The sequence below is a fragment of the Nothobranchius furzeri genome, chromosome 6, assembly GCF_043380555.1.
Source record: "Nothobranchius furzeri strain GRZ-AD chromosome 6, NfurGRZ-RIMD1, whole genome shotgun sequence".
In the NCBI taxonomy this organism is placed as follows: Eukaryota; Metazoa; Chordata; class Actinopteri; order Cyprinodontiformes; family Nothobranchiidae; genus Nothobranchius; species Nothobranchius furzeri.
In genome coordinates this window covers 22,629,478-22,643,619 of record NC_091746.1, presented here as the reverse complement: position 1 = coordinate 22,643,619, position 14,142 = coordinate 22,629,478, and the positions used below count along the sequence as shown (strand labels likewise).

The window sequence follows — 14,142 nt, the reverse complement described above, 5'->3', positions numbered from 1 at the left end:
AGTTTCGGCTCCCGCCAGAGAATTCTGCTGTTAAGTCCTTGGGCAAGACACTTAACCAACCTGCCTGTTGGTGGTGGTTGGAGGGACCGGTGCTGCCTGTGTTCAGCGGTCTGGCTTCTGTCGGTGCGCCCCAGTGCAGCTGTGGCTACAGTGTAGCTCATCATCACCAGTGTGTGAATGGGTGAAAGACTGATTGTGTTGTGAAGCGCCTTGGGGGGCTGTAGAGCCCTAAGAAGGCACTGTACAACTACAGAGCATTGAGCACATACCACCATCTCTAAATCTCATGGCAGAGAATCATACCACTAGGCCACTGAGCTCGTTAAGAATAGATTGTATCGTGTGTGTGTGTTTGTGTGTGTTTGTGTGTGTGTGTGTGTGTGTGTGTGTGTGTGTGTGTGTGTGTGTGTGTGTGTGTGTGTGTGTGTGTGTGTGTGTGTGTGTGTGTGTGCTTAGACTCACAGCAGGAAGCATATTCATTACATCTTAAACCCAGTTGTCACCGACTTTGTTTAATGAACATCAGCCTTCAGTCTCCATAGCAACCTGCTGTTGTAAATGTGACATTTAGGTTAGACTGCAATTCCCCAGTTGTGTGTTTCCACCTGCTCATTTCCCCTCTCAATAAACAGTAACATTAACTCCGGGGAAGCTCAACAGGAAGGGGGACGATGACACATCTGGCTGTAAGAATGGTTGAAAAGGGACGAGCTGCTGCGTCTCTCTCATCTTTGTGCTTCACCCTCCTGGACAAAACTGACCTTTTAGCTTGTTGTGCTGGTGTGATCTGATCGTCTCTTTTGGAAGTGTTATGATTGTTTTGAGGAGAATGGAAATAGGCAGTAAAGGTGGGACACACTCCTCAAGGTTTTCAGAAACATCCAGAGTAAATGTGATCTTCTTTAAAAATGAATGTTTTTGAATCAGAGATTTGATTCAGTTCTTCCTGAAGGCTGGCTGTTAATGCTGCCATGGATGCAGCACTGCTTTTTATGTGGTCCACACGAAGAACCATAAAAACTACAGTTTAAAGAAAAAAAATGAAATATTAGCATCTAAACGGGCTAGATCTGTGTACGCTGGTGAATGATCCACCTCACCACTGAAATCGGTGACATTTGAGCCGTCTTTAGGAGAGCCTAAATCTTTTCTCCTGCATCTGCAACGTCTTCTTCTGCAGCACATCCACGGTAAGAACTCCTTTACTTCTTCAGCCTCAGGAGGACGAACACACAAAGTAAAGCTGTTGAAGATTAAGGCGTCCTGTGGGCTCTAAATGTTTATGCAGAACATTTGTTGTGCGATGACACAAGAAGCTCATCCTGAAGGAGATATCCTGTTGTCATGTATAAAATAAACAGAATGGATGTTTCGGTTTGTGCTGCATCGTGCTGCTATGTAGCTGAAGCTGTGTAGCCGAAGCTGTGTAGCCGAAGCTGTGTAGCCGAAGCTATGTAGCTGAAGCTATGTAGCCGAAGCTGTGTAGCCGAAGCTGTGTAGCCGAAGCTATGTAGCCAAAGCTGTGTAGCCGAAGCTGTGTAGCCGAAGCTATGTAGCTGAAGCTGTGTAGCCGAAGCTGTGTAGCCAAAGCTGTGTAGCCGAAGCTGTGTAGCCGAAGCTATGTAGCTGAAGCTGTGTAGCCGAAGCTATGTAGCTGAAGCTGTGTAGCCGAAGCTATGTAGCTGATGCTGTGTAACTGAAGCTGTGTAGCTGACGGTATGTAGCTGAAGCCGTGTAGCTGACGGTATGTAGCTGACGCTATGTAGCTGAAGCTGTGTAGCTGAAGCTGTGTAGCTGACGCTGTGTAGCTTAAGTTGTGTAGCTGATGCTGTGTAGCTGACGGTATGTAGCTGACCCTACGTAGCTGACGCTGTGTAGCTGAAGCTGTGTAGCTGACGCTATGTAGCTAATGCTATGTAGCCGAAGCTATGTAGCTGAAGCTGTGTAGCCGAAGCTATGTAGCTGAAGCTGTGTAGCTGAAGCTATGTAGCTGACGTTATGTAGCTGAAGCTGTGTAGCCGAAGCTATGTAGCTGAAGCTGTGTAGCCGAAGCTATGTAGCTGAAGCTGTGTAGCCGAAGCTATGTAGCTGAAGCTGTGTAGCCGAAGCTGTGTAGCTGATGCTGTGTAGCTGAAGCTGTGTAGCTGACGCCGTGTAGCTGAAGCCGTGTAGCTGAGGCCGTGTAGCTGAAGCCGTGTAGCTGAAGCCGTGTAGCTGACGCCGTGTAGCTGAAGCCGTGTAGCTGACGCCGTGTAGCTGAAGCCGTGTAGCTGACGGTATGTAGCTGAAGCCATGTAGCTGACGGTATGTAGCTGACGCTATGTAGCTGAAGCTGTGTAGCTGAAGCTGTGTAGCTGACGCTGTGTAGCTGAAGTTGTGTAGCTGACAGTATGTAGCTGACCCTACGTAGCTGACCCACGTAGCTGACGCTGTGTAGCTGAAGCTGTGTAGCTGACGCTATGTAGCTAACGCTGTGTAGCCGAAGCTATGTAGCTGAAAATGTGTAGCCGAAGCTGTGTAGCCGAAGCTATGTAGCTGAAGCTATGTAGCTGACGTTATGTAGCTGAAGCTGTGTAGCCGAAGCTATGTAGCTGAAGCTGTGTAGCCGAAGCTATGTAGCTGAAGCTGTGTAGCCGAAGCTATGTAGCTGAAGCTGTGTAACTGACGCCGTGTAGCTGAAGCCGTGTAGCTGACGCTGTGTAGCTGAAGCCGTGTAGCTGAGGGTATGTAGCTGAAGCCGTGTAGCTGACGCTATGTAGCTGAAGCCATGTAGCTGAAGCTGTGTAGCTGACACTGTGTAGCTGAAGTTGTGTAGCTGATGCTGTGTAGCTGACGGTATGTAGCTGACCCTACGTAGCTGACGCTGTGTAGCTGAAGCTGTGTAGCTGAAGCTATGTAGCTGACGCTATGTAGCTGACGCTATGTAGCCGAAGCTATGTAGCTGAAGCTGTGTAGCCGAAGCTATGTAGCTGAAGCTGTGTAGCCGAAGCTATGTAGCTGAAGCTGTGTAGCTGAAGCTACGTAGCTGACGTTATGTAGCTGAAGCTGTGTAGCCGAAGCTATGTAGCTGAAGCTGTGTAGCCGAAGCTATGTAGCTGATGCTGTGTAGCCGAAGCTATGTAGCTGATGCTGTGTAGCTGAAGCTGTGTAACTGACGCCGTGTAGCTGAAGCCGTGTAGCTGACGGTATGTAGCTGAAGCCGTGTAGCTGACGCTATGTAGCTGAAGCCGTGTAGCTGAAGCTGTGTAGCTGACGCTGTGTAGCTGAAGTTGTGTAGCTGATGCTGTGTAGCTGACGGTATGTAGCTGACCCTACGTAGCTGACGCTGTGTAGCTGACGCTGTGTAGCTGAAGCTGTGTAGCTGACGGTATGTAGCTGACGCTATGTAGCTGACCCTATGTAGCTGACGCTGTATAGCTGAAGCTGTGTAGCTGAAGCTGTGTAGCTGACGCTGTGTAGCTGACGGTATGTAGCTGACCCTATGTAGCTGACACTGTGTAGCTGACACTGTGTAGCTGACGGTATGTAGCTGAAGCTATGTAGACACTGAGGAAGTGCGTTGGCTTGTCTGGCTTGTCACAGTAAACATGAGCGAAAGTAAAGGTTTCATTAAGCTGTACTGATTCATGATCCTCATATCCCGCCTGTCATGTTCAGCACCATTTAGCTCAACTGAGCTCTGCCTGATTACCTCATGGTTCACACCTGCTCGTTTCCTAATCAAACCTGATCTCTGCTTCTCTGCCAGGTTGTCTGCAGGTCCTTGTTCTGATCTACCCTACCTTGTACCTGGATGGTCTCTGCCTAGCCCTTACTGGATTCGACTGCTCCTCTGACCTCTGACCCTGCTCTGAACCACGGCCTCCAATTATTGTCTGCTCCTCCTGTTAAGTACTGCTGTCTCTGTCTCTGCTTCTACCCTGCTTATGGACTGAGTTTTCTTCACTGTGTGTGTGTGTGTGTGTGTGTGTGTGTGTGTGTGTGTGTGTGGTATCCACACACCAGATGCATCCTGTGTCAGTTTTAATTAAACAGCGAGTCATAATAAACCCTCTGAGGCGACATTTTCCTCTCTCTGTTTTTCCAACACAGTTTCCGGTAAATGATCGTTAAACGCAGAGTAATGAGCTTGTTTAACTTACTTCTAATTGAATCCTGCTTAAGACGCACATCTCTGATGCGTTCTCCAAAAACATCTGACATTAGCTCTGATTAACCTTTGGAAAAATAAAACTCACAGTGAAATAAAGATGTTTATGAAGGCTCCCAACGATTAATCGGTTTCTGAGCCCGTAAAAGGTATTTAAAGCTTCATTAAAGCAGAATGGATCATTAAAAGCCTGTGTGTGTGTGTGTGTGTGTGTGTGTGTGTGTGTGTGTGTGTGTGTGTGTGTGTGTGTGCGTGCGTGCGTGTGTGTGTGTGTGTGCATGCGTGCGTGTGTGTGTGTGTGGAGCTGCACATTAATGCGGCTAATTGGCTCATTAAACAAAAGTATTTTACGGTACCTTTTTAATGTGGGGGGACATTTTTAACTTCCACCTTAATGAAGTGTTCAGGGTGGTAATTACACACGTTGGTGACTCCAGATCCGGTTTATTAAAATCCAGCCCGTCTTTTTTCGGAGCCTTTTGTGTTTGTTGATCAAACAGGCAAGATAAAGACAACGGTTTTAATTGGTCCGGTACAAAGGCTGCAGTGGTGGCAGCAGGTAGATTGAGCCTCAGCTGCACTCTGATGCAAGACTCCATCCATGAATGCATTTGTCAATGCCCACCTATTGATCTGTGCTTTTAATGGGAATCTCTCTAGAGACCCATTAACTCCACTGTGGTTTCAGGTCAACATCTCCACACCTTCATGCAGTTCTGAGTAATTTTATTTTGTGTGTTCCAGATTTCATTCATGAATAAGAACGACCTTTTCCAGGACAAGATGTTACATCATGGCCAACACCTGCGGTTATACCTGTCACCATTTAAAGGTACGACTGATGTCAGAGGGTTTGTTCTGGTCTGTAAATGGGATTTCTTCCTGCTTCTGTGCACATTCAAAGAAAAAAACACTTTGTACAAAATAACAAAGTTTGGTCCCTCTCTGAAGCATATTAGGGGAAGTGGGCAGTTTTGGCGTGCTTTTAGCACCACCTAGTGTCCGTCTGTACAACCGAAAGCAAAACCTATCCCAACACGTTCATTCTAGCAGCTGCAACATCTCAGCCTTCATTAGTGTCTACAGGAGAGTCAAGTAGCTGGTTACTTAAATAAAATGTCAGTAGAAAATAAAGGTATTTAATAAAATTTTGAGCCTTTAAACGTCTTTGTTATGTTTTTACTGAGTTTGTTTTCTGATTTAGTTTTCTTTAGCTCTGCATTTTACTCGGTGTGATGAGGACTTGTTTTTACCTTTGCCGACATGTTTCGACATCACTGCCGTCTTCGTCAGGGTAACCACCGGATGTCAGTGGTGTCACTTCCTTTGTGATCCGTGTTATCCCAGTTTATGATCCGTGTTATTCCAGTCCATCATGTGATTTCTCTTGTAGAGTGGTCAGGACATATCACACAATGAATGAACTCCGATGAAACATGGCCTGGTTGTTTAAGAGTTTTCTAACTGACTCAGAAAGATGTGGTGTCTGGTGTATTAAACACATCGGGATGTTAGTTGGATGTAATTTAAAAAGTTATCAGATTAACTCCAACCACTCTGACACCATTGTTTACTCTACACACCCTGGATCATGGAAACTCCGGAGATCCGGTCTGCAGGTGAAGCCGTCTCTCAGAGCGAGTGAGTGGACTTCTGATGTATCTGAAGATCGTAGACACCCTCAGCGTACGCACGACTGGTCAGAAGATACTTCCCAGGTGGCTTCTGGTGGACGGTTTCATGTCTGATGAGTGGGTGGTGGACTGAGCAAATAATAACTGTGATTCAAAAGGACGGTTCATGTGCTGCTGAAGTTATTCCACTGAATAATCTGGTTTAATCCCCATAGGACGGTCATTTGGCATGAGCTGAGAGCTCTGGTGGAACTGGGAAAGTAGGAAGTGATTCACTCTTAATGAAATGGTTGTTTATAAACATTGACCAACCAGATCTGAGAAATGTGTTGTGGTGTTTACCACGACCCTCAGCCCCTCCCCTTTCTGTGATGCTTATAAAGCTTTTTTCCCTTCATATCTGGAGTAACTCTGTTAGACATTCATTTGTTATTATACTGATATTATTATGTGAATGTAGCTGATAATTAATTATCATTAAATCATCAAGCAGACTCATTTAGTGTCTTTAAGATGGGAACTAAGTTATGAAATAATAAACATTTGTGTTTATCAATTAATTAATAATAAAACCAGGTTAGATAGAACATTCATTGTAGGTAATTTTAATTATAACCAGCTTGTGAAGAACCATTAATGAGGCTAAATAAGATAAATTTTATTACAAAGGGGAAAGTCTCGTCTTCTGCGTGAGACCTTGGAGTTGCAGCAGGATGTCTGTAGCGGCAGAAGAGAACTCAGACGTTGGAATAGTTTTGACCATCTTCTGAAGAGACGAGGTTAGAGTCAGTGTGTTTTCTGCTTTGGAGTCCAGACGGGTAAGATGTGGAACACTGATGAAGAACACAATACTCCAGCTGGACACTTCAGTGTGATGACCTCTGACCTTACAGTGGACTAAAACTTTGTCAGCCTTTCACAACGTTACAATCCCCCCCTTTTCAAGGACTTGAGACCACGAATATAAGACTTCAACATCCTTGAACCAGTTAGAACGGTCACAAGGAAGGTGAAACACCTCCTGACAGCAGATCGTAGAGACCTTGCACGGAGAATGTGGTGTTACATGCAAAGGAACCAAACATGGACGTAATTTTGCGGGGGGACAGGTGTGACATGTCCCCCCCACACACACTTTTTCCAAAGTCAAGTTTTGACCCCTCCACTTTTTACCATCTAAAAACAAAATTACGCTATATTAAATTGACACTGGTTGAGCTGTAGGACCAAGCAGAAAACAACCGTTTGTGTTGAAGCCTGTTTCCCATCAGAACATATTGTAAAGAACCCCCCCCCCCCCTCCCGTGTCCCCCCATTTCTAAAGTGAAAATTACATCCATGGAACCAAAGCTGCAGATGGAACAGTGAGGTTGTTCAAAACACCCCACATAGGAGAGAGCAACAGCAGAACTACCAATCAGCCACTGTAATCCAAACATGGCGATATGCATGAACCCCAGAGAATAATCCAGGCAGTAGACAATTGTAGATGGCATCAGGTCTCAGTTCATCTGGAGGCTTATGACACAGTTAGCAGCACACAAGCAGGAGACTCGTACGATGACGTCAGATGGAAAAAACTAAAAGGGACTGTTTGTGGATTAACTGAATGGTGTGACTAAAGAAAGTGTAATCACTGATGTGTAAATGAAATAAAATGTAAAACGAAGATGTCTAAAATGTTGTGAAATGAGTGATTAAATGGAAACTTTAATAAAAGTTAAAGTGAGTGTAAAACGAGCTGATCAGTGTTGGTATTGAACACTGAGTGTGTTCTAGCAAAGTAAAACTAAATGATTACATTCATGTAAAAATGTACAATAATAACGTTTTATTAGACATTTGATTATAACAATTATAAAAAGTGTAAGATTGTAAAATCTTTGAATGAATCTTAACAGTTTTAGCTGCTCTTTGCTGACATAAAACATGCGTCACATCATCAATGCCAGCCAAGTCTGCAAACACAACATGGACTAGGGCATGGTCACATGTAGACACGCACCACTCACTCCAACTCTTGAGCTTGTATAACTCAAGACAGAGGACCTGAAAGGAGAGGAGAAAAATGAATGAATCACTCCACCCTAGCAGGTGCTCGTTGGGCCCCGGGCGCCAGAGCGAGGTCCAGTCGGTTCCCCAAATTACGGAGCGAGGTCCCCACGGGGATCAACGGTGCGTGTGCCAGTCCGAGCGTCAGACAGCGTAGGAACGCATAATTAGGAAGAAAACAGACACAATGAAAGTTGAGTTTAGAATCAGCTGATCGCGTCTGCAACCCGAACCGTAGTTGGACCTTCGAACGGAACACATTCAGTAGCGGGAACGGAGCGAAGGAGATGTTACAGAAAGGAGAAAGCTCTACACTACCAAGAAAATCTTTTAAAACATTCAAAAGTTAAAGACAACAGGTCCAACAAACGCACACCGTTGACATCCTAAGGAAGACTAACCTGTATATTTTTACTTTAACTGTTAAACTGAGAATCAGCCACAGTTGTGGTCATGTTTTAGGAGCCATATCATGGAAAATGCACTCTTTGGAACATTTTACCCATCGACATAAATACTGGACAATTCATTTCCATAGGCTCCGATAACACGTTTTGTGCCAAAATGGGAGGTGGCCACCACCGCCATTTTGACCATGTCACAGGTTCCGTCAAGCCCAGACAATTCCACAAAAGGGAAGAGAGGTGGAGCTGAGGGTGGGGTTGTAAGGCTGGGATAAACTGACGACACCCGGTCGAACTAGCTACAAGCTAACCCAAAGCTAACGCAGAGGTGGGAGCTAAGCTAACGGAGGTAGCAACCTAGCTACAACCGGAGTTAACTGTGCACAACACCAGAGCTTCTGAGTCAGAGATACGCTGGGCTGACCGCTGGGTAAAACCGGGTGGAACACAGAGGTCTCCCGAAAGCTGCTGAAAGCCGGCAGCCCGCACAGCAGTCAGGAGCTGCGATCAGACAGAGATGCGCCGAGCTGCGGGGAGAGGGGAGAACGGGTGGAAAACAGAGATCTCCCGAGAGCTCCACAAGCCGATAGTCGAACCCAGCTCTCCCTCTCTCTCTCTCTCTCTCTCTCTCTCTCTCTCTCTCTCTCTCTCTCTCACACACACACACACACACACACACACACACACACACACACACACACACACACACACACACACACACACACACACACACACACACACACACACACACACACACACACACACACAGAGTTGCATGTTCAGCATTGCTTCCAGCCAGCCACACCTGGCCCTGGAGCCAGAAGTTGTAGGACAACCTATTTTATTTTATTATTTTTTCAGGAGTTAAACTGAACTTAAAGTTTCATTAGTCGTCACACACTGGTGCACTGCTGGTGAATCCATGCCGCTGCACACTGGTGCACTAGTGACTCCGTGCTACTGCACACTGGTGCACTGCTGGTGAATCCATGCTGCTACACTGGTGCACTACTGGTGAAGGTTTTATTCAGCTGCAGGCCAACTCTAGCTTTTAAATGAGCCCTGACAGGAGAGTAATCCCACCATTATTTTACATTTTAGTGTTTTTAAAAGCTTCTGCTTAGAGATCCCAAACCCAGATGTGCCAAGCTTCATTGCTGCCCTTTGTGTGCGTCCTACAGGTGACGTGGACTCAGCCGCCTGCTTCATCGCTACCACCTTCGTCTTGCTCAACAGAACACCCAACAAAATCATCTATTGCCACTTCACCACAGCAACGGACATGTCCAACGTCCATGTGTTCCAGGTGGTTATGGACACAATAACTAGAGACCTGGAAGCTGTAAATAAGTGGAAAGGTCCCAAAAACGGCCCGTTAGTGCAGATTCATGATTGCTTTACACCTCAGAAAGTACTTAGCATCATTCATTTGTATAAAGACTAAGTTTTACCACTAAGCCTGTTTACAACGGGCCTTGTTAGTGTTCTTGTGGCCAGACCAGAGAGATGGTGAAGATTGGTTGACGTCCTCCGAGCTGGACTCACTCATGCACACCATTGTGCGTTTTTTGCTCATCCATCTCCGTGTCCCTGCCATGCGTCACATCCGCGTAATGAGGCGTTTATCGCTGCCTTGGACTCGCTGGAGATCACTAAAGCAGGCATGTTAATCTGTGATGATGATGCTGAGGAACTCGTGTCTCAGAGGAGTCTGGTTAATGTTGATGAAAGGGTTTATGTGAGGGTTCTTGTTCCAGAGTCAGACATGAACGCCTCCTTCCTGTGAATCCCAAGCAGCAGCTCAGACTCATGGAGAGGCCTGAGGGTGCCCGAGGGCCCCATGATGAACAAATGTCTCCCTTTTATTATGGAGATGAAGGATATGATTCACTCCACTTTGAGACCTTGTTGGATATTTGTGCACGCGCAGCACTTCGGCTGTTATACAGAAGTGTGCATGAACCCAAAACACTAATAAAAGTGAAAAGATGTCAACATGTTGCTCTTTTTTCCCCTCTGCGCTCCAGGAATAATAATCAGATCCGTTCTCAGACAAAGGAAAACAACACAACTGGTATTTGTGTTTATTTGTTTAAATAAATAAATAAATACAGGTCATTTCCAGGGAACGCAGTTTGAGGACACAAATTAACAGAGTTTAACTTTCTTGCATTAATAATATATGACAAGTTTCTGTCTTTAATATCCGGAATCCGCAGTCGTCCATCTGTGGAAAACCCGTTTTTTTCCCCGGTGCCAACTACGTCCTCCCTAACCCCACATCCCTCCTCTGTTTGGGGAATTCTCTTTTTCCCGGTAAACTTCTATCCGCGCGCTGCCTGAGCAGGCTCACGCGGACAGGCAGTCCAGGGAGTCCAGGGTGAGGAAGACGTCCGCCTTACACTGGAAGGTGCCCGAACCGTCCTGCAGCAGCTCGCAGCTCTTCAGGTTTGGAGAGATGTCCTTCAGACAGATGTCCTGCAGGAGAGCAGACCAGAGAAGACAGGAAAACAGATTTAAACTTTTGCCTTTGGAATTTGTTTTCTCCACAAGCATAACGCATTCCTGCCAGCAGCGACCATTTCTAAGTCTAAATGCGTTTGGCGCTTTTACGCAGAGCCCTTCCAGTTCTCCACACCTGCAGCTAAAGGAAAACTTCCCCTCATTTGTACTGATTCTGGCCAAATTTCCTCCCGCTCCGTTTCTGCATCAAAGCCACGTTTTCCCTGGTTTCCAACAACTTACCATGTTTTTGAGGATGGAGACTTGCCTGTTAGTCTCTGACATCACGTTACCTGCAACCTCGCCACTGTCCGCCACCGCCTCCTCGGTCTCGGCTCTCCGCACGTACGGTGACCTCCTGATACCGGACAGCAGACCGGAGGCGCGACCCACCGAGTAGTAACTGGGTCCAGTCGACTGCTTGTACCAGGCTTCCGCTGACTGGCAGGAGATGAGCAGAGACACTCCGACGCATACCACGGCGAACCTGGCTGACCTCTCCATGCTTGGGATCGTCTTTACGCACGCTCTTTACGCACTGGAAAACGCGGCTTCTCGGGTTTGCGCTCTTCGTTTTTCTGGACTCCTGCAGAACTTTGTGTTTCTTATATAGGCCGGTAGGGTGAGGCATCATGACACCAGATATTTGTCAAATCAGAGCCGAGGTGGGCGGATGAAGATCCTAACATGGGAGGAAAACAATCCTAATTGATCTCATGGAGTGTGTGTGTGTGTGCGTGTGTGTGTGGGGGGGTCAGAACTAAAAGTGGACCACTTGTGTTTCACTAATTAGACAAAAATGAATCACTGCAGCCCAACAAGTCTGGATCGTTCTTTTTTCACCAGAGTCTGGAAAACACCCACAAGCTCACATTGGCTCCATTTACCAGGAAGTGTTAATTAGCTAACAAATCAGAACAGGAAGCTTCAGAGGGCTTTAGTCTGGATGAGTGAAACAGGCTCATCAATGATCTGGTCAGAAATCTGTCTCATATCAGCTCAGAGTGTAAAGAAAACCAGCATGGATGTAAATCTTCTGGTCCTCAGAGTGCACGCACCATGAACTCCTGCCTGTGTGTAATTAGAAACCAGTCTTCAATAGAAACAGTTGACTGCTGGGTCTCCACTGTGCTGATTTAAATCCACTATAAATGTGGAGGAGCGTAAATGCAGTAGCTTACAGAAGGAACTGAACATTAAAAGCAGAAGAAAATCACAAAAATAGATATAAATGTGACATTTTGTGTTTTTAAAGCAAACACTCGTGATTTATGGGTCCGTTACAGTCCGTTGTAAAGGGGTCTGCAGCGTGGCTCCAGTTTGTCCTCCAGGACATAGTCTGGTCCACAGACCCAAGGGTCTCCTGTGTCCCACTGCCACTTCTGCAGAAGCTGTTTCAGGTCCTGCAGCACGCTGCTGTAGGACGGCTCCGACACCAGGTTCTCAGTTTCCAGTGGGTCGGACCTTTTCGTTAAAAGAAAAGATTATTAGTCATTTTCCACTTTCTTGCACACAGTGAGCCCCTTTCATGTCTCGATAACTCAAAATGTTATTACTCTTAAGCTTTGAATTGCTGTTATATTACATGAAGTGACTTTCAGGAGTTATGTGTGATTAGATCTGTGATCACATTAAGCAAATGAAGCTCTGCCACCACTAGTGTTCATTTATAATATTAATGGATCTGTCAGGTTGTGCGTGCCTCTGAAGGCTAGGTCTGTTCTGATGGTACATATTATATATGACAACAGTCCTCTGTCTTTGTTTCAGCTCATCTGCTGTTCGTTGGTGTAACTATGCGTCTGTTGCTGCTGCCTCTGGGCCAGATCCTCGTTGTAAATGAGAATGAGTTCTCAGTCCACTCATCTGGATAAATAAAGGTTCAATCACGAGGAGCCAGGTGAGGAGGCTCTGGCATCTGGTCAGGACGCCTCCCTGGTGAGGTTTTCTGGTCACATCCAACTGGGAGGTGACCTAAAGGAAGACCCAGGACACGCTGGAGGGACTATGTCTTAGCTAGCCAGGGAACGCCTTGGGATTACCCCGGAAGAGCTGGCTTAAGAGGCTGGGGAGAGGGAAGTTTGGGCTTAGGCTGCTGCCCCCGCAACCCGACTCTGGATAAGCGACTTTAAACGTACTGACTGACTAACCGATAGATAGATGGATGGATGGATGGATGGATGGGTGGATGGATGGATGGATGGACGGATGGATGGACGGATGGACAGATGGACGGACGGACAGATGGATGGATGCATGGATGGAAGAATGAATCGATGGATGAATGGATGGGAGGGTGGATGGATGAATGGATGGACGGAAGAATGAATTGATTGATGGATGAATCGTTAGATGAATGGATGGGTGGATGGATGAATGGATGGATGGACGGACAGATGAACACATGGATGGACGCATGGATGGATGGATGCATGGATGGATGATGGATGGATGGATTGACGGACAGACAGATGAACACATGGATGGATGGATGGACGGACAGATGAATGGATGGATGGATGGATGCATGGATGGATGGATGGACGGACAGATGAATGGATGCATGACAGATGAACACATGGATGGATGAACTTGTGTAAAGTTTACACATAAATAATTTTTTATTTGCAGATTATAGCATCTTTGTAGGAGGAGAGAAATTGCCTTTGTTTGTTCTTGGTTACAACAGAATTGGCTAAACTGAAATTGTGATTTGACTTAAATAAAAGATCATTCAATTTAAACAAAACTAAATTTATGCTGTTTGGAAATTGGGAAATAAATACAACTATGACACCAACAATAAAGTTAAAGTCCCATTACTTGTCACACACACTGATGTGTGTGCAACATTTGTTCTCTGCCTGTGACCCATCCCCTGGGGGAGCTGCAGACACGGCCGTGCTCGGGAACCATTTGGTGGTCTAACCCCCCAATCCAACCCCTTAATGCCGAGGGTCAAGCAGGGAGGCATTGGGTCCCATTTTTTCTAAGTCTTTGGTATGACCCGACCAGGAATCGAACCCTGATCTCCCAGTCTCAGGGCGGACACTCTACCACCAGACCACTGAGCTGGTTAGTACAAAGCGTAGGAGTGTTGGGAAAGGCAAGAAGCCTTTTGATCAGAAAACATTAAAGAGCAAGTCACCCCCTACCAGACTCCAACTCCACACCCACTTTCTGTTTGAAAAATGCAACAAATGCTGTTGCCTGGCAGACCGAGAGGGCAGAGTCATTAACAAGTAAACACACAGGGTGTATCCGAACCCAGGGGCAGATGCTTGTGAGGTCGGGTCCTTACCGGTCCAGCTAGGTCGGATCCTTGCTCAACCACGAAGACCAGAAGCCAGCGGCTCTGAATTCAGACAGTCTAGCCTTCTCCTCTACAGTGGCCTGTGGG

At 46.3% G+C, this 14,142-nt stretch overlaps 3 protein-coding genes across 3 annotated transcripts in view; 1 reads left to right on the top strand and 2 right to left on the bottom strand.

Moving 5' to 3' along the window:
* Positions 1–550: 550 nt before the first annotated feature.
* gnav1 (guanine nucleotide binding protein (G protein) alpha v1) lies at positions 551–10,177 on the top strand. The gene is made up of 4 exons (XM_070552009.1): positions 551–1,190; positions 3,749–3,886; positions 4,895–4,982; positions 9,422–10,177. Exons 3-4 carry the CDS (start codon positions 4,904–4,906, stop codon positions 9,682–9,684), a joined length of 342 nt encoding a protein of 113 aa, XP_070408110.1. The 5' UTR covers positions 551–1,190; positions 3,749–3,886; positions 4,895–4,903; the 3' UTR covers positions 9,685–10,177.
* A 131-nt stretch (positions 10,178–10,308) lies between these two features.
* npb (neuropeptide B) lies at positions 10,309–11,495 on the bottom strand. Its single transcript, XM_015969880.3, has 2 exons — positions 10,986–11,495; positions 10,309–10,718 (listed from the first exon to the last, which is right to left on the bottom strand). Exons 1-2 carry the CDS (start codon positions 11,244–11,246, stop codon positions 10,590–10,592), a joined length of 390 nt encoding a protein of 129 aa, XP_015825366.1. The 5' UTR covers positions 11,247–11,495; the 3' UTR covers positions 10,309–10,589.
* A 66-nt stretch (positions 11,496–11,561) lies between these two features.
* Positions 11,562–14,142, bottom strand: part of sgsh (N-sulfoglucosamine sulfohydrolase (sulfamidase)) — a 20,769-nt gene continuing 18,188 nt past the window's right edge. The window contains exon 9 of the mRNA XM_015969836.3: positions 11,562–12,206. Within this exon, the coding sequence (XP_015825322.3) occupies positions 12,023–12,206 (184 nt within the window). The 3' untranslated portion in view covers positions 11,562–12,022. The remainder of the gene's footprint in view (positions 12,207–14,142) is intronic.

Coding starts and splice junctions, on each gene's coding strand:
- gnav1 (XM_070552009.1), top strand. CDS start 4,904: ATGAATAAGAACGACCTTTTCCAGGACAAGATGTTACATCATGGCCAA. Junction 4,983..9,421: donor ATACCTGTCACCATTTAAAG/GTACGACTGATG, acceptor TGCGTCCTACAG/GTGACGTGGACTCAGCCGCC.
- npb (XM_015969880.3), bottom strand. CDS start 11,246: ATGGAGAGGTCAGCCAGGTTCGCCGTGGTATGCGTCGGAGTGTCTCTG. Junction 10,719..10,985: donor TCTCCATCCTCAAAAACATG/GTAAGTTGTTGG, acceptor GCTCTCCTGCAG/GACATCTGTCTGAAGGACAT.